Source organism: Tinamus guttatus, unplaced genomic scaffold (genome assembly GCF_059628265.1).
Source record: "Tinamus guttatus ecotype Peru unplaced genomic scaffold, ASM5962826v1 Tinamus_guttatus_pri_ptg000084l, whole genome shotgun sequence".
Classification (NCBI taxonomy): domain Eukaryota; kingdom Metazoa; phylum Chordata; class Aves; order Tinamiformes; family Tinamidae; genus Tinamus; species Tinamus guttatus.
In genome coordinates this window covers 80,013-103,356 of record NW_028288618.1, presented here as the reverse complement: position 1 = coordinate 103,356, position 23,344 = coordinate 80,013, and the positions used below count along the sequence as shown (strand labels likewise).

The 23,344-nt window shown below is 53.6% G+C and overlaps 2 protein-coding genes and 3 pseudogenes across 3 annotated transcripts; all 5 read right to left on the bottom strand.

The window, feature by feature from the left end:
- Nucleotides 1-3,149: 3,149 nt before the first annotated feature.
- LOC104564766 (avidin) lies at nt 3,150-5,424 on the bottom strand. 2 transcript variants are annotated; one of them, XM_088520262.1, is made up of 5 exons: nt 5,370-5,424; nt 4,416-4,523; nt 3,592-3,802; nt 3,295-3,415; nt 3,150-3,205 (listed from the first exon to the last, which is right to left on the bottom strand). In XM_088520262.1, the coding sequence occupies exons 2-5, from the start codon at nt 4,488-4,490 to the stop codon at nt 3,157-3,159; spliced, it is 456 nt and encodes a 151-aa protein (XP_088376388.1). In that variant the 5' UTR covers nt 4,491-4,523; nt 5,370-5,424; the 3' UTR covers nt 3,150-3,156. The 2 variants fall into 2 exon arrangements, with proteins under 2 accessions (XP_088376388.1, XP_010209700.1); XM_010211398.2 differs by lacking the exon at nt 5,370-5,424 and having other exon boundaries at nt 4,416-4,531.
- A 1,055-nt stretch (nt 5,425-6,479) lies between these two features.
- Nucleotides 6,480-14,352, bottom strand: LOC148595593 (uncharacterized; annotated as a pseudogene).
- Nucleotides 14,353-15,215: 863 nt separating this feature from the next.
- Nucleotides 15,216-15,829, bottom strand: LOC148595592 (avidin-like). The gene is made up of 3 exons (XM_088520261.1): nt 15,588-15,829; nt 15,348-15,471; nt 15,216-15,271 (listed from the first exon to the last, which is right to left on the bottom strand). Exons 1-3 carry the CDS (start codon nt 15,754-15,756, stop codon nt 15,238-15,240), a joined length of 327 nt encoding a protein of 108 aa, XP_088376387.1. The 5' UTR covers nt 15,757-15,829; the 3' UTR covers nt 15,216-15,237.
- A 1,278-nt stretch (nt 15,830-17,107) lies between these two features.
- On the bottom strand, nt 17,108-20,070 carry LOC148595591 (avidin-related protein 2-like; annotated as a pseudogene).
- A 667-nt stretch (nt 20,071-20,737) lies between these two features.
- Nucleotides 20,738-22,161, bottom strand: LOC104574530 (avidin-related protein 4/5-like; annotated as a pseudogene).
- Between the last annotated feature and the right edge of the window lie 1,183 nt (nt 22,162-23,344).

The following is a 23,344-nucleotide window of genomic DNA, read 5'->3' as shown; positions in this document are numbered from 1 at the left end:
GCTTGATCCCAGTGATGCCACAGGGAGAAAGGACTCTTGCAACAGGGATTCCTGTCACTGTCTGGAACCAGCGCCTTTTTTGAGAGATTTGAGACTCTACATGAGCATCCTGCTATGCCAAGAGGATCTCTATCTATGCCAAGAAGCCCCAGATAAAGTATGGTGGTGATGATGATGATGATTAACAAACGATCTCTGCGTGATTGTCTGTATGACACCCTAGCAGCAATATGTGGTGCATTTCTGTCAGGTGCCTCCTGCCTCCTCCATCTCCCACTCCCTGAAGGTTCACAGTGAGTAGAACAACGGTGGCCAAGACGATGTGATTTTTATCCCGTGGGCTGGATTTCATGCCACAAGAGGGTCTGCAGCGGAGCTCAGGGGGTGCTAGGCCAATGGACACAAGATGGATGGAGGTGGCAGGTGAGGTGTTTGGCAGGGGAGAAACTAGAGTTCTTGCAAAGTTCTGCAAGCAGCTCTCATGGCTCAGTACCAAAACAACCCATCGAATTTCATGCTAAAGAAGCGAAACACCTACAAGGAAGAAGCCTCAGCCACATGCACTCACTAATGCCCAGTGTGTCCCTGGCAGTACCACGTCTTGTCGCCCCCACTCCGAAATCTGCTGGCGACCGGCAGGGCTGGATGCATTGAAGCTGTGTTGGGTACCCTCATGGGCTTTCAGACGTGCAAATTCCCATGTCAGCTCCCTGCCTTGCTCCTTGGTGCTGATACACAGCCAGGAGAAGATGCACAGCCCAGGCGGCAGTCGCCTGCAGGCAGCATTGGCCACAGAGCGACGTGGGGCACCCCTGGGCTGGCCCTGCACCCTTCTGCTCCCCGCATTTCTAGTCCCAGTAAAGCCTGGACTAAATGCTACCTCAAAACACGGGCACATGCGGAGGCTTATTGGAAACGGACTTCAAGCAGAGCAGCTGCAGATTTGAGGACACCATGGGCTGGGGGCAGCATAATTGTTCTCCCTCCTGAGAAACTGTGAGAGAACAGACTCTCCAGAAATGCTGCACGAGACCCAGAAAAGCTGCTCAATTTTGCAGACAGAAGGGAGGCAATGTGGAAAAAATAACATTGCTTAAGAATCAGGAGAGGCTTCTGAAAGACGAAAAACAAAGAGCAAAAAATATGCAAACCCCCAGTAAGGCACACCAAACAAATGGAAAAACTTGCTAAAGCCACTGGTGCTATTACTAAAACTTTGCCAAGGACCCAGGTGCCAGGAAGCACAGCAAGCCGGGTCACACGGCACCATGGGCTGCTGGAAAGCTTGGTGAGAACCTGCCGGCTCCTTGGGGACAGCAGCATCCTGGGGCCAGCAGCGCCCCGGGCACGGCAGCGCTCGAGGATGGGAGCTTGAGGAACTGCCTTGACTTCAGACTCGGCTTTCCTGGAAATCAGCACCGGTGGCAGGGAGGGAGGGGGTGGCTGGGCAGGCCAGTCACTCTGCACAGCGCTTGTTCCTCCAGCGAGGTGTTCCTGCCTGCACTGCCCGTTTCCAGTAAATGACAAGGACTGCGTCAGGCAGTTTCGGGGCTGGACCTGCCATGTTCACCAGTGCACAGCACCGCACGGCCCCTGTGCTCACTGGGAGCAGAGGACCCAGCGCGGGGCTCTGGGTCTGACCCAGCTTGGCCAGCACCTGCTCCCTGCACGCAGGGTTCTCCCTGTGACGCCCCGTCCCTGCACAGAGCTGTTGTGGCCGGAGTAGGGTGACGAACAGCAGAACTAGACGACCAAGCAGCCAGGGCCAACTGGAAGAAGGAGAGGCCAGAGCAGGGGTGGAGGGTCCCCCCTCCATTGCAGAGGGCTAACCCAGAACTACTAAGGGAGGGAACTTGACGCAGCCAGGCAGGGCATTAGCTGGAGCCTAACACAATGTCCTGAACAGGAAGCACTTCGTCCTAGTGACAAACCTCTACTGAAAAATAACCTAAGAATTTCTTGGGGCTGAAGGAGTATCTGGCACGGGAAAGCAGAATGTGAGGGTGCACAAATAGAGGGTCCCTGCTCCCTCGGACCTTCCCTGTTTCTGTCTCCCACGTGGGCCCGTCCGTCCTTGGCAGCTGGCAATGCAGGTCATTCTGCTCCCCTCGCCTTCCCAGCATACATCTACAAAATGCACCACACTGAGTTCAAAGATAAGACTTTAATTTTATTTACTTAATTTTAATTTTTAATTTAATTTATTTATTTAATTTTATTCCCCTTTTCCGAGACTCTTTTCCCAAAGATGAAAACAGCTTCAGAGCAGAGACCAAAGCGCAGCTCTACCCTGGTTGGGAGAGCACAAGCTGCAGGCAATTCGGTACACCAGTGCAGTACCAGCAGACACACAGCTTTAGACAGATGCTTTGTCTGAGCCCTGTGAGGATGGGGGTGGCAAGTGCAGGGGCTTGCCCACAGCCTGGGTGCTGGGGGACCGGCCAGGGGATGCCCAACACTGACAAGAGAGGGACCCCTATGCCAGGTAGATCATCTAGGGTTTGCTCATAGGGCTGTTTTGGAGATGACTGTGGAAGCACCAAAAGGTATTATTACTGGGAAGACACCCACATTGCCTGTCTGTAGGGGCTCTCACGTGCAGAGGCAGTGATGGTAGGTGTTGGGGCTCATGGTGTGGCGCAGTCCACACAAGGCCCCATGAGAAGGAAAACACGGACTGTGAAGAGGCAGCTCCTGAGTTCCTTGTGAGGAGCTTATCAGAGCAAAAACTCAACTCTCATGATTTTTTCAGACAGGTGAGAGCTGACATAAGCTCCAGATATGTTATGAGGCCCCATGTCAGAGAGCTGCCTTCGACATACAAAGCTCAGAGGCAGCAAGCTGCTGAGCAAAAGCCCTTGTTCTGAGTACAGCAGGTGCCCCAGCTGACAGCCAACTCCCATAGCCCTGTGGGGCACACAGGCTGTTCCTGTCCTGACTCTGATTCTCCTGGTTTGGAAGAGTTTCTTGCTGAAGAACCTCAAAGCAGCTTGAGCAGAGGTCCTGCTGAGTCCCTGGTGGCATCAGCACACAGCCCATCAGTTTCCCTGGGCCTGGAATTCTAAGTTACAAGAGTGAGAAGTGACAAGCAGAAAAGTGAGGTGACAAGCAGAGGGTTGCACCATCCTTCACGGCAGGTAGGACTGTCGGAGAGGCTTATCCTTCTTCGTCTGGGTTCACCCGAGTGAAGACATTGTGTCCGCTCCTGCAGGGAAGCAGGTGCATGACAGACCCTATTAGTGCCCACCCAGCAGATAGGCAAACACCCCAAGGGGCAGGGATGCCGCTGCTCACCTGGTGGCCTTCCAGTCGTTGTCCAGGTTATCGACCTTCTCGCGCAGGAGCCAGGCTGTCTGCAAGACCTCCCGCTCCTTGTCATCCGTGAAGCACTGGCCCACAAAGACAGCCGTGGAGTCTGCGGAGATTGAGCAGCCATCAGCTCCCACGGGGTTTGTCCCGACAAGGAGTGCCTCGGGATGTGTCATGCTCTCTGCAAGGTGCTCAGCAGACAGACAGATGCTCCCAGAGTGGAGAAGGGAGGCCAAGCAACAGGACCTGCCTTGTCCACCCAGAGCTGCTGCCCCTACATACCAGAAAAACTCTTCCAGTTGACGACGAAGCCAAACGTGCACTTATCGTCCCCATCCAAGTGCTGGGACCCACGGAGGGGCGAAGGCTTGATTGGCTTCTGAGTGCTTGAGACAGCAGTGTGGTACATGCCGGAGAAGTCGCCCTTGTTGTCCACGTTGAACACCTGCATCTTGGAGCCCAGATCATTCTTCCACCACCCGGCCAGGTTGCACTGTTGAGGAAAGCAGTGTGGTCCCCCGGGGCTGGCTCCTACGCAGCACCAGGGAGACGGCCCTTGCCTGCTGCCCCCCAGACCCATGGAGCACTGCTGCCCAGCCACAGAGCACTCTCCTGGGCAGCAGAGACCCTCTAAGGACCCCTCGGACTCACTCCTGACCTGAGAGGTTCCTTGCATCTCCTGAGAAGTTCCTTGCTCGTGGCAGATCCTGGGTAAGCACCTGAGAGCATCTAAAATTTTGCTAACTCTTGGGAAACTTTGTGAAGTTCTCTCTATGATTCACCATCCCCACGAATAGGAACCACTGACTGAATCTAGGACCAGGATCGGGTCCAGCTGCCTCCAGACTCCTCTCAGGAGGAGCTTGGAAAGCGAGGGAGTCCTCAGGCAGGCCCTTCCTGGCACTTTCAGCTGACCCTGTCCTCCACACAGCAAATATCTGAGTGGAACTCGCCACTGCCTACTTGCATCTGAACTTGTCTGGACACTATTTGACCTCACTACAACTTATTTCTGCTTCTCTCTTACGAGTGAGATGCATCACTCCTTGCTCATCCCCAGTGAGCTTCCCCAATGACTTCAGCTGTGGGGCAGGCACCAAAGTTACTTTGCTGCTTCTCATGGGCTGGTTCTTCATGCTGCCTGGCCACCTCTTGATGTTTGCTTCTTTTTCTTCCTTCATGTTGGCCTTTTCCTCTCTAAGGGTCTCAGCTGGCTCGCAAAGTAGCTTTAAAAACAAATGAAAAAACCAGTCAGGGTTTTGGCAGCAGTAGTAGCTGCTCTCGGGAGCTTAGGGAGGCTGACAGAGGTGAGGATGCGAGCGGGAGGCATGAGCCCACTATGCCTTCTATTCAGGCACTTCTCTTGAAGGTAACTGATTTATAAAGCCATCACAATCTCAGAAACATCATCAGAGACAAAAAATAGTTAAAGCAAATAGAACTAAAAGGATAAGGAAAAAAAAAAAAAAAAGCTCTAAAGGCAGGAGCCCCAGACAGAGCCCCAGACAGGCAGGATCAGTTTAGAGGGGGAGTGCCCAGCGGGAGAGAGCCTTGCTGTGGGCAACTCATGCCGCGCTTGGCAGGTGTGCTGGGGCTCTGGGGAGAGCCCTCTGCCCTGGACAGAGCCTCGGGGAATCCCCCAGATTCCGTGGGGCAGGGATCTCTCTGCGCATGGGTCCTGAAGCAGGGGCTCCCCCCGCCCCGAGCTACCCCTGGGGATGGCGCATGTCCCCATTCCTCTCCTCCCCCACCCAGCAGAGCTCCCACTCGTGTTCTACTCAGAGCTGCGGTGCCTCTGGGGTTGCTCATGACCCATCCTCCCTGGAAAAGGGTTCCCACGCATGTCCCACCAGGGCTGGCTCATGTCCCATTTCACCCCGGAGCTGCACTGCCCCTGGAGAGGGCTCATGACCCGCTCCCCTGAAGCAGGGTTCCCACGCGCATCCCATCCTGAAGCAGGGCTGCCCCTGCAGATGGCTCGTGTCCCACCCCCTTGGAGCAGGACTCCCACGCGTGTCCCACCCCGGAGTGGGGGCTCCCACACATGTTCCCACTCCCACCTGGCTTCCCACAGCAGCTCCAGCCAATACAGCTCCGAGGACAGCGGAGAGGAGACGGCGGCGGCTGCTCATCTCAGGCGGCTCATCTCACGCTGCAGGATGGCGGAGCTGCCGTCCCTTTATAGCTCAGCCTGGCCCTCACCGCCTCGCCGGAACGCCCACAGTCGAGCCTGGGTGACAGCGCTGCACACTCAAACCTGTGACTTCCCATAAAGCAGCTGCTTTCTGTTTCTGTTGCTATTCCTATTTCTACTTCTGTTTCCGTGAGAAAGGAACAGGATGTACTGCTCATTGCCTTTGGGATGGGGCTTTGGCTTTGTATAGAGTTTGGACAGCAGGTTTACAAGAATTGCTGCAGCAGTCAGTCCTGCTCGAGAGCAGCAGCTGTGACTGTGGAGCAGGGACCCAGAGCAGCTCCCTGCTCTGTCAGTGCCCAGTGGATCCTGCTGCCTCCAGGCTTCCCCTTCTGGGAACAGCCAAGCTTTCCAGAAACTGCCCAGTGCCTGGGCAATCTGGGTGCTGCTCCTCTGTCAAGGGACAACTTCACTTTTGCCATCTGAAGTGACTGGTTGTTTTTGGAGCAATGCTCCAAAAGATGCAAATGAGGCTGTTCCCCAGGCCCCGCTTCTCTCATCCCCCTCCATGTCCCACAGTCCTCATCGGGCTTCAGTCCACATCCAAAGCCCACATGTCCCTGCTCAGCACCCCAGGCATGCGACCCCAAGGCAGCTGTAGCTCCATGTAGCTGTAGCCTGAGCTGTAGCTCAGACCCCAGCGCAGACCCCAGCTCAGACCCCATTTCCATGTCCCACTGTTGGCAGGACTCATCCTGTCCCCATCTTTCCAGATTTCTAACTTTCCAGATCAGTTATCCTCAAGGTACTTGACCCCCTGAGCTGGAAGGTATCTATGGAGAGCGGAAGAAACCCCTCATAATTCAGGAGGAAGCAGTCATGACTTGCTACTCTACTTGGATACATACAAGCCTATGGTGCCAGATAAGATTCACACGAGGATTCTGAGGGAGCTGGCGGAAGTGCTCGCCAAGCTGCTTTGCAAGTCAACACAGGAGGTCCCAGATGACTGGAGCCTGGTCAATAGGGCACTCATCTACAAGAATGGTCAGATGAAGGATCCAGGGAACTGCAGACCTGTCAGCCTCACCTTGGTATCAGGAAAAGTTATGGAGCAGATCATCTTGAAGGTGATTACACAGCATGTGTGAGACAACTAGGGGATCAGGCCCAGCTAACATGGGTTCATGAACGGCAGGTCCTGACTCACCAGTGTGATCACCTTCTATGACCAGGTGACTCGCCTAGTGGATGAGGGGAAGGCTGTGGACATGGTCTACATGCACTTCAGAAAGGCCTTTGACACGGCCTCCCACTGCCTTCTCCTGCAGAAACTGGCAGCTCATGGCTTAGGCAGACATACTCTTTGCTGGGTGAAGAATTGGCTGGATGGCCAGGCCCAGAGAGTGGTGGTGAATGGAGTTAAATCCATCTGGTGACCAATCATGGGTGGTGTTTCCCAGTGGTCAGTGTTGGGGCCTGTCCTCCTTAATATCTTTGTCAACAATCTGGATGAGGGTATGGAGTGCGCCCTCAGCAAATTTGCAGACAAATTTGCAGTTTTGGGCCCCTGGCTACAGGAAAGACCTGGAGGTGCTGGAGCATGTCCAAAGAAGGGCAGCGAAGATGGCGGAGGGGCTGGAGCACAGACCTTAGGAGGAACAGCTGAAGGAGCTGGGGTTATTTAGTCTGCAGAAAAGGAGGCTCAGGGTAGCGTCCTCGGGAGAACTCAGTTGCTCTCTGCAACTACCTGAAAGGAGGTTGTAGTGAGGCAGGGGTCAATCTCTTTTCCAGAATAACTACTGACAGGACAAGAGAAAATGGCCTCAAACCATGTCAGGTTCAGGTTAGACATTAGGAAGAACTTCTACGCAGAAAGAATGGTGAAACATTGGAACAGGCTGCCCAGGGAAGTGATGGAGTCACCATCCCTGACAGTGTTCAAGAAATGTGTAGATGAGGCATTTAGGGACGTGGTTTAACAGGCATGGTGTTGAGGGACTTAGGGTGGAACTCAATGATCTCCAAGGTCTTTTCCAACCATAATAATTCCATGATTCTATGATTGATCTCTAGTGATCATGGTAGCATTCTGTTAGTGGGAAATCATCATTATGGCTAAGCTTCATGAATGAAAATATGGGAAAAGCTTTACCCATGTTTGCTGCAAGTGCGCTGATAGCTAAAAAGACCAATGCGGGAAAGGCAAGTCCAGTTGCAAAAGGCACAGCAGAAGGTCTGCTTAGGCAGTATTGGCAAGGCATGGTTCTTTCTGCGTTGTCTTTTCTCTTCAAGACTGATTCTGTGTGTGTTCTCAAAGGAAGCAGCAGCATTATGGATGGTGCGTCTCCGTGTCTCTTGATTCAAGGCCAGAGTGGGCCACTCTTGGTAGTCAATACGGCCAAAGCTGAGGTATTGTTTCAGGGAGTCCTTGCATCTCCTCTTTAGGGCACCTCTCTTGCAGCAGCCGGTGGCGAGTTCACCATAGAGCACAATCTTAGAGAGCTGGTGATCTTCCATCCTGGAGAAGTGCCCTGCCCAGTGCAGTTGCATTCTCAGCAGCATGACTTCAATACTGGTGACCCCTGCCCATTCAAGGACAGCCACATTAGCCACATGATCAGTCCAGTGGGTGTTTAGGATTGTATGGAGGCAGCGCTGATGGAAGCGATTGAGAAGTCGCAGGTGGTGGTGGTAGATGACTCATGAATCAGACCCATATAAAAGAGGAGACAGTACAATGGCTCTATAGACACTAATCTTGGTACCTCTTTTCAGGCGTTTATTGCACCAGACTCTTTTATGAAGTTCTCCGAAAGCACTGTATGCCTTTGCTAACCTGTTGTCTATCTCATTGTCAATCTTACCGTCTGAGGAAATGATGCTTCCTAGATAGTTGAACTTTGGACTGACTTAAGCTCTGATTTGCCTATGGTGATGTGGGGATGATGGAAGGCTTCCTGAGGTGCAGGTTGGTAGAGAACTTCTGTCTTCTTCAATCTGACTTCCAGCCCAAAAAGCTCAGCAGCCTCTGCAAAGCAGGATGTTAAGCACTGCAGTGCTGCTTCTGTAGGAGCAACAAGGGCGGCATCGTCAGCAAAAAGCAGCTCACGGACAAGGTGATTTAGGATCTTAGCGTGGGCCTTCAGATGCCTTAGGTTGAATAGGTTTCCATCAGTATGATATCAGATGTAAATGCCGTTTTCTTCATCGAGGTCTGCCGTGGCCCTTTGGAGCACCATGCTGAAGAAGATTGTGAATAGAGCTGGTGCGAGAATGCAACCTTGTTTCACACCATTGGTTATTGGGAAGGGCTCAGAGAGTGCATTGGCATATCTGACTTGGCCGCGCCGATCCTCGTGTAACAGAATAATCATCTTGAGGAACTTGGGGGGACATCCTAATTGTTCCAAGATCTACTACAGGCCTTTTCTGCTCACAGTGTCAAAAGCTTTGGTGAGGTCAATGAAAGTTATATAGAGTCCTTTGTTCTGTTCCCTTTTTCTTGCAGTTGTCTGAGAACAAATACCATGTCTGTGGTACTCCTGTTGGCTCTGAAACCACATTGGTTTCAGGTAAGAGCTCTTCTGAGATAGCAGGTATTAATCTGTTCAAAAGTATTCTTGAAAGGATTTTTCCAGCAGTGGAGAGCAGAGTTATACCTCGATAGTTTGAGCAGTCTGACTTTTCTCCTTTCTTCTTGTACAGGGTGATGATGACTGCATCACGGAGATCTGGTGGTAGTTCGCTTTTTTTCCAGCAGTGCACAGCTGGCTTGTGAAATTTAGCATGGAGTGCTTGGCCTCCATGCTTCCAGACTGCAGGTGTCATTCCATCAACCCCAGCTGCCTTGCCAGTTTTCACCTACTTTCACCTGCTCTCCCGTAGTAGGAGCTACATCCAATTGGTTTTTCACCGGTTCTTATGTAATGTGCTCAATCTTAGACTACACGATTGGCACTGAAGAGAGTTTGGAAATGTTCAGACCATCGATTCAGGATGGAGGTTTTATCTGTCAGAAGCATTTGTACTGAGTAGGGAGCAGAGAGCTTTGAAGGCAGTATGTGGGTCCATACACTGCTTTCAGAGCCTCATAGAATTCTCTGTGGTCACCCGAATTTGTGCAGAGTTGAGTCATTTCTGCTAGGTTGATCCACCACTTGTTCTGCATGTCTCGAAGTTGCTGTTGGAGCTTACTGCATGCAAGACAAAAGGCTGCTTTTCTTACATGGCAAGATGGCTGAGCTAGGTGTGCTTGGTGAGCAGTTCTCTTCTTTGTCAACAATTCCTGGATCTCTTCATTGTGCAGTGTCGATGTTGAGTCATGATAATTCGTGGGCAATTAGTGCAGAACGATGCTCAGGATGCCCACTGTTCACTGTATCAAGCATGGTTCTGATGTTCCAACATGTGAGGGTCATTCTGACACACCTTTGGAGGCAGGTGTATGCCTTTGTCTCTTTGTCCTTGTTTGACCGCATCCGAAGATGTCTGTTGGCCATGGCTAGCCAACCGGGTGGAGGGTGGAGATGAGCTTTGCTTAGGCCACCTTTTCTAGGCCCCTCTCCATGTGGAGAAAGCAGTGCTCTCCTTCAAAAAGGCTGCTTGGTCATTCAGGATGTTGCCAAGCAAGACTGTCATCTCCGGGGTCAGTCTTGAGCAGGCGTCCTCAAACTACGGCCCGCGGGTCGGATACAGCCCCCCAGGGTCCTCAATCCGGCCCGCCGGTATCTACAGAACCCCCCCGCCCCTCCACGCCAGGGGTTGGGGGGAACCAAGCAGCCGCAGGTGACTTCCTGCCACTGAATCCGCGCGCCGCCTCCGCAGGCCCCAAGCACCCGCCGGGACTGGGCTGAAACCAGCGCCTCGTCCCCGACCTGACCCCGCCAGGGGGCGCCTCTCGGCTACAAACCGCGCCGCCGCCGCCCCGTCCTCTTCCTGCTCCTCCTCCGCCATGCGCGGCAGGCGAGAGGCGCGGGCATCTCCTCTGCCGGGCAAGCTCAGTCGGCAGCCTCTGCACTGCGAGCTCCGGCCAACTCGGGCGAATCGCCAGAGCCCCGGCGCGGCAAAGTCCTTCAGTCCCTTCTGGCCGCCCTTTCCACACTGCGCGGCCGGGCTGAGGAGGGGGCGGCGGCATCAGCGAGGGGGGCGGCTCCCCCGTCTCTCCCTCCCTCCCTCCAGCTCCCAGGCAGGACCAGTAGCCAGCACCAGTGGGAAACGCGCGCACCATCGTGTCAAAAAAAAGAAACATTGACTCCGAGTGCAGGGTATTCCAAGAAAAGGGGACTTCAGGAGCTGTTTGTCTGATATGCCAGAATTCAGTGTCTGTGTTCAAGGAATACAATTTGCGTCGCCACTACGAAACTCAACATAAAGATAAATATGATTCTGTGGTTGGACAAATGAGACTGAAACATGGATTGACAACTCAGCAAAATACTTTTGTGAAGCAAAAGCAGCTCAATATATCATCACTTCGAGCAAGCTATCGAGTTGCCAAGCTCATAGCGCGCACTTGCAGAGCATTCATAGCATAGAGGGAGAATTTGTTAAAGAATGCCTTCTTTCTGTTGCCAAAGAGATGTGTCCAGAGAAGGCGGTTTTATTTAGTACAGTGAGTTTTTCAGGACCTACAATTACACGAAGGATTGAAGAAATGGGGGAAAATTTGAATCTGCAGTTGCAAAACTCCTCAAAAAAACTTTGCTATTTCTCATTGGCACTCGACGAAAGCAATGATGTTCACGATTCTGCACAACTTCTAATTTTCATTCATGGGACAAATGATTCTTTCAAAGTCACAGAGGAGCTTGCTGCACTGAAAAACATCAAAGGAACAACTACAGAGAAGGATATCTATGAGAAAGTTTGCCAAACTATGAATGATTTGTAGCTGGACTGGGGTAAACTATTCAGTGTGACAACTGATGGTGCTCCTAGCATGGTGGAGTCCATGAAAGGAGTGGTTGCACGCATTAACAAAGAGATGGACAAACACAACCATTCACATCCAATAGCCATACACTGCATCATCCACTAACAAGCACGGTGTTGTAAATCACTGAAGCTGGACTCTGTCATGACAATTGTGGTTTCTTGTGTTAACTTCATTAGAGCTCATGCACTAAACCACAGACAGTTTCAGGAATTTCTGTCTGAGCTAAATGTTGCCTATGAAGATATTCTGTACCACACAGAAGTCCACTGGCTGAGTTGAGGGAGAGTTTTGAAACGATTTTATGACTTACTTCCACAGGTTTATGATTTTATGCTTTCTAAAAGCAAAGAAGTACCAGAGCTCAAAGATGCAGAATGGAAATGGCACCTTGCGTTTCTGACAGATGTAACAGAGCTACTCAACTATTTCAATGGATATGTATTCACATGTGAAAGCATTTCAAGTCAAATTAGACCTGCTCATTAACAAAGTAAAGGAGGAAAACTTCTGCCATCTTCCCACAACTCAAAACCTGTCTGCAAAAAAACAGCAGTTGCATTCCCAAACAAAACATGTATGGATGTACTAGAAATGTTGCAAAAGGAGTTTCAAATTAGATTTAAAGAGCTTCATCTCCATGAACAGGACATACAGCTTTTCCAGAACCCATTTTCTGTTGACATTGAAACTGTTGATCCGATTTACCAAATGGAATTGACTGAACTACAGACTTGTGACTCGCTGAAAGATGCATTCAAATCAAGCAGCTTTACTAATTTCTATGCATCTCTCCCCTCAGAGACATATCATAATCTCAGGAACCATACACTCAAAATTGCAACCATCTTTGGCAGCACCTATGTCTGTGAGCAGACTTTTTCCCGAATGAAACATCTGAAATCTTCAATCAGATCCAGACTAACTGATGAACACTTGCATCACTTGCTATGACTAGCAGTGACAAATATGGAACCCAATACTGACCATCTCATTAGCCAAAAGCAGGCCCATAGTTCACATTGAAATATTATTTGTTTTTGTTGATTACAATTGTTCTTCATTTTAAATATTGCATTCTTTTTCCTGTTTTTTGTGCACTACTACAAATAAAATATGTGCAGTGTGCATAGGAATTCATTCATTTTTTTCCAAACTGTAGTCCGGCCCCTGACAATGTCTGAGGGACAGTGAACCGGGCCCATGTTTGAAAACTTTGAGGACCCCTGGTCTTGAGCGACCAGTGTCCTGAACCACTTGCACACAGGGTTGGGTCTGCAGCTTCCAGTGCACCTTATCACCTGCTGTTTCATCCCTCACCTGTTCCTACAGGCCTTTACAAATGTGGGTGTATCCTTCAAGTATGCGCAGTGGATTTTTTAGGTGAGGCTCAGTGTGCGTGGAACTGGCCCCAACCTTTACTCCTAAAGTTCACCTGCCAGGACCTAGCGAGCTCAGACGGTGGCAACAAAGTCCTTAGGACGAATGCTAGGTTAGAGTATCCTTCTCTGAGATGGATGGCCTTTCAGGGCTAAGTGAGCTCCATCTGCCCGGGTTTGGTGTTAGAGTTGTCCTTCTCCTAGAGTGGTTGCTGGGAGGCTAGTGAGCCAATCCTGCCTGTGGACACTCTTTCTCTGACCCTTCACCTGTCTGGCATAGGAGACCCTACCGGAGGCATATGCCACTGCCAGCATAGCTCGCAACCTCATAAGGGCACACAAACTTCTCCCCCTGCGACAAGGGGGTGTCTGCAGAGAAGTCTCCGTTAGTGGGAAATAGATGCACATATATAGGTAATATATTACACGGATCCCTCTAGTAACTGGCTTAGAACACCCAGTCTATCCTGTAGCCCCCCCTGGAGTCTTGTCTTCTTAGGTGACCTTCATGCATGGACACGCACGTATGCAGGTGGATCTCTGGTGACTGCTCCACATCTGGGGCCCTACTGGGAGCTGACCCCAAACCCCACAGAGTCTCTCACGGTTCCTTTGAACTCTGAACCTCCTTGGCTCCTCCAGTGTCTACCCTGAGATGCCTTCCCCAGACAGAGCCCAGACTCCCAAGTCTCCTACCCTCTGACCGGCCTGTGTGACCAGGCTGACTGCAGCCTGCTTACCCACAGATACCCCTTTTATCCCCTGCTCCCTCTATTTTCCCTCACTTCTTCCTCCTCAAAGCCCCTTGATGCCTGCCTTTCCCCACACTTTGGTGTGCTCCAAAACATCCCATACTGTCACCCCATGCGTTTACCCATACCTTTCCCTGGCATCTCCTGTCATGCTTCCTGAGCCTCAGAGCAGCCTCCCGGACCCACAGCTTTGGGACCTCCTGCCGGGCCCTGCAGCCTGTGTCTCTGCCCCCCGGCACTTCCTGGCCCACTGCTGCCCACCCAGGGATTGCAACATCCCAGGGTGGATGCTCTGCTTCCCCGCCAGGGCAGCTGGTCAGACGCAGAGGCCCACGGTAGATCATGCCACTGCAGCCAGAAACACCAGGCTCCAGTGGAGGTGCAGACAGGGCTGAGCCATGGGGCAGGATCCATGGATGGCCCTCAAGAAGGACCAACTGCCGTGAGGTCAGATGTGTGAGCTGGTAGGAGCCCCATGAGCAGAACCACCTAGCACTGTTCGCTGCGTGCAGGAGAGGGCATCAGTCGCCCGTGCAACAGCCTGACATCAGAGAACACATCCAGCCTGTGGGCCTGGCCAGCGGCTCAGCTCTCCAAGGAGCCGCAGGAAGAAGAGGCAAGGCAAAGAGAAAGCTGCTCCCCCCCAGTCCACCTTCGCAGCCCAGGCCCCCAAACCAGACCCCCCAAACCCATGTGGTCACCCTCCAGCCATCCGTGCTTTCAGGATGGCTGAAGCACAAGATCTCACCTTGCCACAACTTCCCTGATTTCCTTGGGAGTCTCCCACCATTTGCTCAGCACCTCCTCGGTATATGTCACCCACACTGAGGTTTCCACCCCCATCACTGCCAGAGCAGCTGCAGCAATGGGCAGCTTGTGCCATCCGCCCTCCCACCTGCCACAGCCATTTGCTGCTGCCCTGTGGTGCATCCAGGCACCAGTGAGCTTCGGGCAGATGCTTTTCCCCTCTCAGCTGGGTCGTTCCAGTTGCAAATACAGTCCCTGGACCCACCATGTGCGGTTTTGGAGGTGCCTGTTGGATTTCTGCTTTCTGCGGATTTTGTGCTTCCGCAACCGGAACATTTGGGGGTTACTTGGAGTAACCCATGCGCACAGGGCATTGCTCAAAAAGAGCTGTGCGAAATGCTGTGGAGCTCAAAGGGAAGTGTGTGTGGGCCAACGGTCGAACGGCCGCCTTCCCTGCCCTGCTCCACCAGGACGTGCGCACGGTGGCCTCGGCAGCTCCCCAGCCTCCCTCGGCACCCAAGTGTTCCCTTAGACCCTGGGCCATTACCAGCCTCCACCCTGCAGCCGCAATGCACAGAGTGACTTGGTGGCTCATCACCCTGGGCTCGTGCTCACCTCCACCATAAGGAGATTGGTGGTACAAGGTGAAGGCTGGGGCCTGGGATGCTGGGAGCATGGCTGCAAGTCCTGCTGCCTCCCTGCATTGGACACATCCCAGCCACAAGAGCAGACACAGGGGGCTGGGATGGGCACAGACGCTGCCCTCCCCAATCCCATGCCCTCTGCCCGGTGCCGGTAATGGAGACAGGCTGCAGACGGGCTGCTTCTGTGCAGAGACAGGTTTATTTGGCCCCAGGTGCCAGCAGGCTGCGGGGCTGCGGGCGGCAGGCAGGAGAGCAGAGCAGTGGCTCTGTGGGGCTGGCAAAGAAGGAGAGACAGAGCGAGAGCAGGAGATGCATCAGGCTGTGGCCCACCTCTTCCTCACTTGACCCGAGTAAAGACGTTGGTGCCGATCCTGCAGGAAAGCGTGTTATAGCATGGGGAGAGTGAGGCAGCCCACAATGTGGCTGAGGAGCAAGCCAGATGCTCACCTGGTGGCTTTCCAGCTGTCCCTGCGGGTCGGCACCTCCTCCCGCAGCAGCCATGTGGTCTCCAGTGTCTCCTTCCCAGTGCGGTGGTCCACAAAGCACTGGCCCACAAAGGCGGTGACGGAGTCTGCGCAGGGCCGAATGGAGGGCAAAGGGAGGTTCAGCCTCTGCACCCACAGGTCACCCGTGGGAACCCTCGCCGGCCACCCCCGAGCCCTTTGCCATGCAAGGGCACCGCTGCACCTGCAAACTGCCACTGCACCGTGAAGCCAAAGGTGGCCTGGCCCTTGGTGCCTGGCTGCTGCTGGGCCCCTCGCAGGGGAGACGCCAGGATCCGCTTGTTGGTGGCTGCCACCGCCGTGTGGTAGGAGCCGGTGAAGGTGCCCTCAGCATCGAGGGCCGACAGGGTCATGTTGGAGCCCAGCTGGTTCCTCCACAGGCCCTGCAGGTTGCACTGGGGACCAAGCAGTCACATTGGTGCCTCATCACAGCACACGGGGCTGCCGGGCTGGGTGACGACTGTGTCCCCACACAGACATGGTGGCCTGGGGCAGCCTCGCCGTGTGGGGCATGTGTGCTGGCCAGCCCAGCTCTGCCTGTGGCCAGCAGCATGCGGCAACCAGGACTGGCCACCTGGGGCACTAACTGTGCCAGCACCTCCCCGTGCTCACGGCAGGGCAGAGCCAACCCCAAACCCTGGGCACTGAAGAGCGCGGCAGAGTGTGTCACCCCCTCGGACACTTACGCTGCACCCCGGCACTGCGCAGCGGTAGCATGCAGCCCCGGCATGCACGTGGCAGCGGCAGAGCTGCCCTTACCTTCCTCGCTGAGGCGGCGCTGAGGCTCAGCAGGGCCACGGCAAGGACGAGTGCCATGCGGCGCTTCCCCATGGCTTCTAGCAGCAGCATTCCGCGAGGTCTGGGAGAGCCCACACCGCACGCACTTTGCCCGGGCTGCGTCCGGGGCCCTTTATAGCGTGGGAGCTGGGGTGGGCAGCGACGGCGCCTGCCGGGCCCGCTGCCAAGGACAGGTCCCCGCTGGGCTGCCCCGACCTCGCAAGGGGCCTCACACTGGCCATGCCCACAGCTGGCAGCAGCCCAGGTGCCACCGGTGGCTCCCAGGAGCTGGGACAGGCTGCGGCTGCCAGGCTTGGAGATGGAGGAAGTGCCATGTGGAGGTCCCAGCAGCAGGGCTGATCCAGGACAGGGATGGCATGGGGAGCCCAGGATAGCATGGGGAGGACTCAGAGGGACAAGAGCCAAGTGGGCGCTTGCAGAAAAGTTTTACTGAGAATGGGGGAGGTGATGGGGTTGAGGGTGCTGCATTGGTCGAGCCCAGTCTGGAGACGAGGCAGTGGTGGGAGGAGGAGGCGGTGCGGCCCCCAGTTCCGTCACTTCACATATGGTGATACTTTGTGGGTGAAGATGTTGACATTGACTCTGCAGGACAGAGTGGGGAGAGGGGATTTAGGGAGGGAAACAGAATGCCTGCTGGCCTGGCACCCTGCCCAGGAGCTTAGAGATGTAGGGGGAGAGTAACACGTCTCCGGGCCCCCCACAGCAGTGTCTGCAGCACCAGGGACTGGGTGCCACTGTCCCTGCTGCAGTAGTGCAGCTACCAGCTGACACCAAGGGCCGTACTCTGCCTCCCGGCCACGGTCTTTGCTCTGCCACTGGGTAGGATTAAAGGCTGTTAAGCACAAGGTATGTTGCTCCATGCCCAGGACTGTGTGCAGGGGTCTGTGTTCCGTGCACTGTCAGGGCTTATCTGGTGGCATTCCAGTTGTTGTGGATGCTCTTGACCCGCAATCGCATTAGCCACATGGTCTTCCAAATTTCCTTTCCATACTCATCCACAAAGCACTGGTCTTACGAAGACACTGGTGGATTCTGCAGAGCCAGGGCAAGAGGAGGGTGGAAAGTGCTGACCAGGGGCGTGAATGACCCCAAAGGATGGCAAGGAAAGGCAATGGTTGGGCTCTGCCCTCTCCTCTTGCCAGACTGGATTTGCCCCAGACATAAGTCATACTTGAGGACTGGGAGGTACCACCACCAAAACAACTCCAAGGTTGGGGATGGAGAAGCATCAGGGACCGGGAAGAGGTCAGGGCAGCAGCTGGGACACTGCAGGGGAGGTGGCAGCACTGTCAGAAACATCACAGAGGAGGGCAGGGGACCATCAGGGAATCACAGAATGGCAGAGGTTGGAAGGGGCCTCTGGAGAGAGCTTTTCCTCACATAACAGGTACTCCAGTTCCCTAATGATCTTTATAGCCCTACACTGGACTCTCTAGCAGTGCCATGTCTCTCTTGGGCGAGGACAAGGGATTCTCAAGGGATCTCCCTCTGAATGAGGGCAAGGCACCAATGGGGACACCACAGGGGTGTCATGGGAGCATCAGTTGCATCTCAGGAGAGGGCATAAGATCATCAGGAATACTGCAGACAAGGTCAAGGGGCTGCTGGGGACTTCACAGCAAGTGTGGGGAAGGGAGAAGCACCTGAGAAAGTCCAGCTGACAGTGAAACCGAAAATGGGCTATTCTTTATTGATGTGCTGGAATTCCCTCAGTGGAGACTCCTGGATACCACTTTTATTGTCTGCTACAGAGGAGTCGTAGGAGCCATCAAACTTGCCTTTGGTGTTTCACAGCATTGATGGTCATATTGGAGCCCAGGTCGTTGATCCAATCTCCTGTCAGGTTACACTGCAAAGAGAGAATGAGCAGGGGGCACTCAGCACCCAGCCCCACGGCATTGCTGGTCATGCCTGGAGCCAGCCCAGTTCAGGGCTGCCTTTAACTTGCACTCAGCAGAGCAGCTGGAAACGGCCAGTGCCAGGGCGAGCACCAGGAGGACAGGGGTCACCTGCTTGGTGTCTGCAGCTGGGAGGTGGTTGCTGATGTCCGGGACGTGCTCCTCACAGGGTCTGTCTGTGTGCCGCCTCCCTCTCATTTTATTGCTGCCAGGGTCCCAGCCCTGCCCTGGCATTGCATAACCTGGTGAAATGCCAAGACCTGAACCACAGGCTCAATCAGGGTTGAGTTACATACAGCTGAATATGCCTCTGCCTTTGTGAAGTACACAGAACTCACCTGTAGAATTGCTTATGCTCACCTGCACATAGGCTCCTAAAATTGTAACTTCTGTAGGGTCTCATGCAAGTGTTCTTGACCTTGAAGGGAACTTTCCCATCCAAAGCCGGTCCCGGTCCCGGACCATAAGGAAAGTAGGACATACCACATGTTACCACTTACAAAGAAAATGCAAGTTTTGCCGATTTGGTTTTATAAAATCTGGACCCTCTTGCAGTGAGTTTGGAGACATCACTTATGGGTTGACACACCACGTAAGACTTCCCAATTGCCTGGAAGGTCCTCCAAATCCTCGCTGCAACAGGGGCTCCCCAGTGACTGCAGATCTGAATGATGGTAAAGTATTTAGGCAATTGGTGATGTATCTTTTTCTTGATCACTATTCTCTTTCTTGTAGAGTAATGTTCAAATGCATTACCTTGCTTATTTTGTCAGTTGTTAAAATCCAGCACATAGTAAGCTTATTGTTTTGTTAGATTTATCACATGCTCCTGGCCACAGGCTGCTGTGCCACTCATTACCAAATGTGCCATGTGGGTACTGGATAGTGTATAGACTCCATCTAGCCTTGCACTCCAGTTCCTCAGCTGGAGATAAAGGACCACTAGGAGGAGGGCAAGATCCTGACCTTCTTTGCTTTGGCATTATTAAGGAATAAAGAACAGGACCACTAAGAGGAGGGTATTTGGCATTATTGTGGCAAAAGAGCAGGGATTACAGAGACAAAAGACAAAAACAAACAAACAAACAAACAAACAAAAAACCCAAACGCTCCAAGCCACCCACTCTCTCAGCTCCTCCCACCATCCATCACCGATCAGATAATGACAGACCATGTCTATGTCACCTTAAAGGATGTCTAGAAGTGAAAACGTTCTACAAAAGCTCTACAGGAGGTCTGTTACTGAGATGCAGCTCCTCCATGAGTGGGCATCATGTGGAGGAACAGCTGCCCACGCTCAAATTCCAGCTGCCCCCTATACGGTAAGAAACCTTTGAAATCTCAAAAAGGGAAATTTGAAATCTGAACAAGGGAAATTTGGGTGAGGATTGCATGTAAGCTTCTGGGAGATGGCCAGAGCAGGAGGGGTTCATTTTGGTCATGAGAGCCTAGATGAGTGAGAAGGAGCGGGGTAAAGGAAGCTTACTGCAAGAAACGGGAGCCAAGGAATTCCTGGATTTGCAGAGAGCAAGGTAAGGTCTGGAAATCCCTTACTTCACCCTCATTGCAGGCTAAGGAGCAGGGAGCGTGATGAGTAGGGTTCCTGCTGCAGCAGCTCTTTTAGTCGGCCACAGAGTGGGTGGGTATTTTGGGCTGTCTTCACAAACCACCTGAGCTCCGACTCTGCACAACTTGGAGGCTGTTACACTGCAGCCAAAGGGACTGTGATCGGAGGAATTCTATGTTGTTAAAAAAAAAAAGAAAGAAAAAAATACAAAATACTTTGGAATTTAGTCTTTTAATGCTGACAACATACCATGTTTACACAGGGATTTCTGCATCGCGTTACTTCAGTATCATAAAATTGTCCTTACATCATATTTGCTGCTAGCCAGATGGTCTGAAGCAGCTCAGTCTTACATGGGAGTCTCTTACCTGCTCTGTAAGGACTTTCAGTGCTCCTGATGCCATCAGGACGCACTGAAGAGGGAGGTGAAGGACACTGAGGTCAGAGGAAAAGCCGGCCTGCGGCGCGCACCTCCAGCCTTGCTTCTTCCCGGCGGGAACTGCGGGCGCCTCCGCTCGCCCCTGCCCGTGGCTGCTGCTGTGGAGCCAGGGAGGCCATAGCGGGTGCCAGGCCAGGCTGGACACCCACTGCCAGGGCAGGGCAGCTGCCTCTGCGGAGCTTCTTTCGGGTTTCAGCCCAGCGCCTGCAGGGTCGAGGCTGGAGAGCCTGGGGTAGCTCATATCTAGTGCATAGGGTCAGGAAACCGCACCCAGAGCAGGGAGGACCACTCGGGGTGCAGAGAGCAGTGTCCTTCCACCCTCCCTGGACACACGGACCCTCCCAGGACACTTTTTTGCTGCGGCTGCGGGTTGGGGGTCCGATACGGCATGGGGTCTCGGGCGGGCAGCAGTTCCCAGGAGCCGGGACGGCTGCCAAGGACGGATCCCCCCGGGCCAGGCTGTCCTGGGAGCGGCACAGGGAGGGCACAGAGCGATGAGAGCCGAGGAGCCGCTTGCAGCAAAGCTTTATTGGCAACAACAGGGAGGGAGGTGAGAGTCCTGCATCAGTTGAGCCGGACCGGGAGCCACGGTGGTGCGGGTGGTTGGAGGGGAAGACAGAGCAGACCCAGCTCTAACATTCCCTCTGTTTCTCCAGGCGGGTGAAGGTGCTGACGCCAACCCTGTGGGACACAGAAGGGGGAGAGGGGATTTAGGGAGGGAAACACATTCCTGGAGGCTGGAGACGTGGGGTCTGTGTAGGGGAAGATGTCTCTGGGCCCCCCTCCCAGTGTCTGCAGCACCAGGAGCTGGGTGCCACCTCCTGCTCTGGAGCACTGCACCTCCCCGCCGCTCTGCTCCCAGCCGCGCTCTTTGCTCTGCCACTGGGCAGGATTCAAGGCTGTTAAGCACAAGGTATGTTGTCCCCGTTATTCCCTGGCTCCATGCCCAGAACCATACGCCGGGGGCCGTGTTCCCTGCACTGCTCGCAACTCACCTGGTGGCTTTCCAGTCATCCTCGAGGCAGTCCACGGGATCTCGCAGGAGCCATGTGGTCTTCAGAACTTCCTTGCCATTCTTGTCCACGAAGTACTGGCCAGCGAAGACAGTGATGGAGCCTGCAGAGGCGGGAGAAAGCACAGAGTGGGGGCGTGAAGCGCCCGCAGGACAACGGGGGAAGCCCATGGTCTGAAACCTGCCCCTGCCTTGGGTGTCCCCACGTGCCTGGTCTCTGGAGCCAGGACCTTATTCCTAGGTACCTTGGGGGGCATCTGGAGCATGGAGTGAGCTCAGGACACCTGGTCAGCCGTTCCCTTCAGCCGCCGTCGGGAGGATGTCATGGGGCCGTGGGGGGACCGACAGGGACAGTGCAGGGGAGGACAGGGCATAGCTGGGGACAGCACATGGGAGGGCAGGGAGCAGCAGTGTTCCACCAGGGACATTGTAGCAGAGGGGACAACAGCAATAGGGACCTCACAAGGGAGGGCAGGGAACTGTCAGGGATATTGCAGGGGAGGACAGGGCACTGTCAGGGGTGTCATAGGGAAGGGCAAGGGATAACAGAGGACATCACAGGGGAGGACTGGGTGCCACTGTGGACAGAAAGGTAACATGAAGATCATCTCCAGGGAGGGCAAGGGGCTACTGGAGGCATCAGAGGGAAGGGCAGAGACACCAGAAGGAGGCTGGGGAAGGGAGAAGCACCTGGCAAAGTCAATTTGATAGTGAAACCGAAGGTGGGCTGTTCTTCATTCCTCTGCTGGAATCCACGCAGTGGAAATGTACCTTCTGCCACAAAGGCCCTGTAGATACCATCAAACTCGCCTCTGTCGTTCACATCATTGATGAACATAGTGCAGCCCAGTTCGTTGATCCAAGCTCCTGACAGGAGACTCTGCAAAGACAGAATGAGCATGGGCAGTTGGCACCCAGCCCCACGGCACTGCCAGCCGTGCCTGGAGCCAGCCCGACCCGCGGCTGCCTTTAACTGGCGCTCAGCAGAGCAGCTGGGAACGGCCAGTGCTAGGCGAGCACCAGGAGGACAGGGGTCACCTCCATGGTGTCTGCAGCTGGGAGGTGGTTGCTGATGTCCAGGACGTGCTCCTCAGAATGGTCTGTCTGTGTGCCGCCTCCCTCTCATTTTATTGCTGCCGGGGCCCCCACCTCTGCCCCGGCATTGCATAACCTGGGTGTTCCCATCTCCTGGTCCTCTCCACATGCTCCTGACCACAGGCTGCTGCACTCCTCATTACCTAAGGGCAGCATGAGGGTACTGGATGGTGTTAGACCCAATCTGGCCTGCCATTCCAGTACCTCAGCTGGAGATAAGGGACCACTAAGAGGAGGGCAAGGTCCGGACATCCTTTGCTTTGGCCTTATTAAGGGTTAAGAGTAGGGACCACTAAGAGGAGGGCATGGTCTGGACATCCTTTACCTCAGCATTATTAAGGACTAAAGAATAGGACCACTAAGAGGAGGGCAAGGTCTGAACATCCTTTACCTTGGCATTACTGTGGCAAAAGAGCAGGGATCACAGAGACTTACAGCTCTCAGATAACTTTGGTATACATACCTCATAGTATTTATTAAAAAAAAAATGAGACGGGTTACCCAGCAATCTAAATCAATCTATTCCATCAAAAGGTAAACTGGCTTATTACGAGTATCCTAAGTATTCTCCTCAGACTTTCTGAACCATTCTCAGGAGAAGGGACCTTTGATATGAATAAAATGGTGTATTTAAGGAAAGTACTAGAAAAATCAGGAGCTATGGTGCTCTGGAATTATTGGGATGCTTCCATCGACAAATACGTTATGAACGTGGAATGAATGGATTGATTCAAGGACAACTCTGAAACCATAAGCAGGCTGCCAAAGGGAGCATGAGTACAGACCAAGCTGCTCACAAGCCACACTGGTGATGACTGGCATAAGTCAAATGCAGGGGCATGTGGTGGGGCTTTTATCCTCAACTGTCAGCTACCTCCTCCCCTCCCCTGGGTCTGGCTCCAGCAGGAGCCTCGTTGCCTTCTGTTTCCTAAAGACTCCAACCTTGGCCAACATGGTGGGCTCAGGTGAGACATCACACCAGGAGGACCCCTTGTGTGTCTTGTCTCTTTCCCCTTTGTTCTCTGGTTTTAGTTTAGGGCTGGATACTCACCTCGGCAGCAGAGACCATAAATTGACATTCAGGTAGCACAGGTCCATTCTGACTTTCCTTTGTCTACTGACATGAGTGAAA